General features: G+C 61.0%; 1 protein-coding gene across 1 annotated transcript; it reads left to right on the top strand.

Annotated features, from left to right (window-relative positions):
* Positions 1 to 577: 577 nt before the first annotated feature.
* LOC126087457 (mastin-like) lies at positions 578 to 2309 on the top strand. The gene is made up of 5 exons (XM_049904999.1): positions 578 to 638; positions 857 to 1037; positions 1259 to 1533; positions 1865 to 2028; positions 2139 to 2309. The coding sequence occupies exons 1-5, from the start codon at positions 578 to 580 to the stop codon at positions 2307 to 2309; spliced, it is 852 nt and encodes a 283-aa protein (XP_049760956.1).
* The last annotated feature ends 502 nt before the right edge of the window (positions 2310 to 2811 follow it).

The raw sequence follows: 2811 nt of genomic DNA on the forward strand, positions 1-2811 counted from the left end.
GCCCCATTCAGTCAGATAGTGGCAGCGTCCTCTGTCCAGTCAGATGGAAGCTGTGTATCCTGTCCAGTCACATGGTCTCGGTATGTCCTGTCCAGTCAGATGGAGGCAGCGTGCCTCATCTAGTCAGAAGGTGAAATGCTCCATGCTGTCTCCATGAAGGTTCAGCAGTGGTGGATTCATCCTTGTGGCAACTCTATGCTTGAGTTGCGAAGCACCTGGTGGCCACTGATCCCTCATCCTGCCAACCTAGGTCCAGTGCCCTGGGGATTCCTGGAGCATCCTGCCAGCCTGTTTTCTCCCACTTGCACCCTCAGAGGCTGGCCATGTGGCTGCAGCTGAGATGGTGTGCAGGAGGCGTGGGGGTTGTCTAGTGAGGGGCTAGCAGTGAGCAGGGTGAGGTTGGGGTGTAGCAAGAGCACCCCAGTGCCTGCTGATGGACTCCCTGACCTTGGGCCACTCAGAGAGGCTACAGAGGAGAGAGATGAGTGTCCCATTAAGGTGAGGTGGTGCCTGCTCGCACCCTACCCTCTCCATCCCAGACCCCAGGCCCCAGGGTCCAGGCCCTTCTCCTCTGCAGATGCTGTGGCTACTATTGCTGACCCTCCCCTGCCTGGAGGGCTCCGTGCCCATGACCCCAGGTGAGACCTGACTCCTTCCAAAGCCCACTCTGTCCCTGGCCCCTAGCCCTGCCCCCCAGGCCTCCACTAGCCTTCCAGGGACCACCCCAGAGTCAGGGTGATTATTTGGATGCTTCTGATATCCAGGGAGGGGGAGAGATGGATGAGTGGGAAGATCTGAGCTGAGCCCAGGGCAGGGACGCCTGGGTCCATGATGGCTCCCCACTCTGCCTCCCCAGCTCCCAGTCCAGGGACTGAGTTTGTGGGCATCGTCGGGGGCCATGATGCCCCCCCCGGGAGGTGGCCCTGGCAGGTCAGCCTCCGCATGTACAACAAGGAGCTGGTGCTGTGGCAGCATGTGTGTGGGGGCTCCCTCATCCACCCCCAGTGGGTGCTGACTGCGGCCCACTGTCCTGTCCCGTGAGTGACCGTCCTCCGCTCCTGTGGCCTGGGGGAGCACATAGAGGGGTTAATGTGAAGGGTGTGGGGCATTTGGGGCTGGGGGACAGTGGTCCAGGGCTCTGCATGGACGGCCATAGGAGCAACACACCCCATGTTGAGGGGATCCCTTGGCTCTGAGCCCCTGAACTGACTCCTGCAGCCATGCTGAGCCCGGGCCCCTGCCTGCTGCCTCTGAACAGGATAGAGTTGGGGCCGAGTGCCTATCGGGTCCAGGTTGGGCAGCTGAAACTCTATGACCATGACCAGCTGATGAACGTGACCAAGATCATCCGCCACCCCAAGTTCAACCTCAGCCTGTCTGCCAAGGGGGGCGCAGACATCGCCCTGCTGCAGCTGGAGACCTTGGTGATGCTGTCGGACTACGTGCAGCCAGTCACCCTCCCGCCCGCCTCCCTGACGGTGCCCTCGGGGAAGACGTGCTGGGTGACCGGCTGGGGCGCTGTCAAGCTGGGAGGTCAGGGTCAGGGGTGCCTGTGAGGTCAGGGTCAGGGACACCTGGTGGGCATGGAAGGAGGCAGGGAGAAGGTCCTGAGGAGGCTTTCTTCTCTGTACTGCTTGGGGGCCCTTTTGTGGAGCCACATCAGGGCCTCTGTGAACAGGCTTACAGACAGACCCAGGCAGTGGATGTCTCCTCCTCACTGCTCCTACAGGTCCTTCTCTGGGTCCCCCACCACCCAGGTGGGCATTGTTGCTCCTCTGAAGATGAGCAAATCCAGACACTAGGGGAAAACTGCCGGGGACTGCCCTTGGGACCTGCTCCCAGCTCACCCAGGTTCTCCCCACAGCACCCCTGCCCAAGCCCTACATCCTGCAGGAGGTGGAGATCCCCATAGTGGGGAATGAGGACTGTAACCGCCGTTACCTGAAAGGCATCTCCTCAAACAAAACCGCCAAGGCCATCCAGGATGACATGCTGTGTGCAGGGAGCGAGGGCCGTGACTCTTGCCAGGTATCCTGTACCTCTCTGTCCCTCGGTGCCACATCCCACGGGAGGGGAAGGAAGCACCCACTGCTTGGTGGCACCGGGACAAGCTTGCCAAGTGCCACCTCTCTCCCCAGGGTGACTCTGGGAGCCCCCTGGCCTGCATTTGGAATGACACCTGGCTCCAGGTAGGGCTGGTGAGCTGGGGCGACAGCTGTGGCCACCGCTTCCTCCCAGGGGTCTATGCCCGGGTGATGAGCTACGTGTCGTGGATCCACCAGTATGTCCCCCACTCCCACCGGCTCTAGAAGGGGCTAAAGTGGGGCCCAGAGACCTGGAGAGACCACGTGCCTCTTCATCCTTCACCTCACCCTCCAAAGCTCCAGCCTGGCCATTTCCTCTGCTCCTTTGCGGAGAGGCAGGAAGGGGCTTTGCGGGCAGGTCTTGGAGGTGGGGTGTGTGAGGACCGGTGGCTTGGAGCCCATGCCTTCTGCCCCTAGTGTCCATTAAACTGTGGAAAAGCAGCCTCAGGACTGGGCGTGGACTTGCCTGGTGGGTCCCTGGGTGCTGGGTCTTTAGGCTAGGTGACCATATCTGGGGTGGGGAGGCTTGCTGGCTCTCATCCCCTGTGATGGTGTTTCTGGGAGCTTAGCCAGTTCATCCTGTGTCCCAGGCTTCCTCCACCCAGTCCCTCCTCTTTCTGCCCTGCTGTCTTCCCTCCTCCCTCCTTTTCTCCCTCCCTTCTACCTTCCCTCCCTCTTTTCCTCCCTCCTTCCTTCCTTCGCCTTTTATCTCACCCTCCTTCCTTTC

The sequence above is a fragment of the Elephas maximus genome, chromosome 12, assembly GCF_024166365.1.
Source record: "Elephas maximus indicus isolate mEleMax1 chromosome 12, mEleMax1 primary haplotype, whole genome shotgun sequence".
NCBI classification, from domain to species: Eukaryota; Metazoa; Chordata; class Mammalia; order Proboscidea; family Elephantidae; genus Elephas; species Elephas maximus.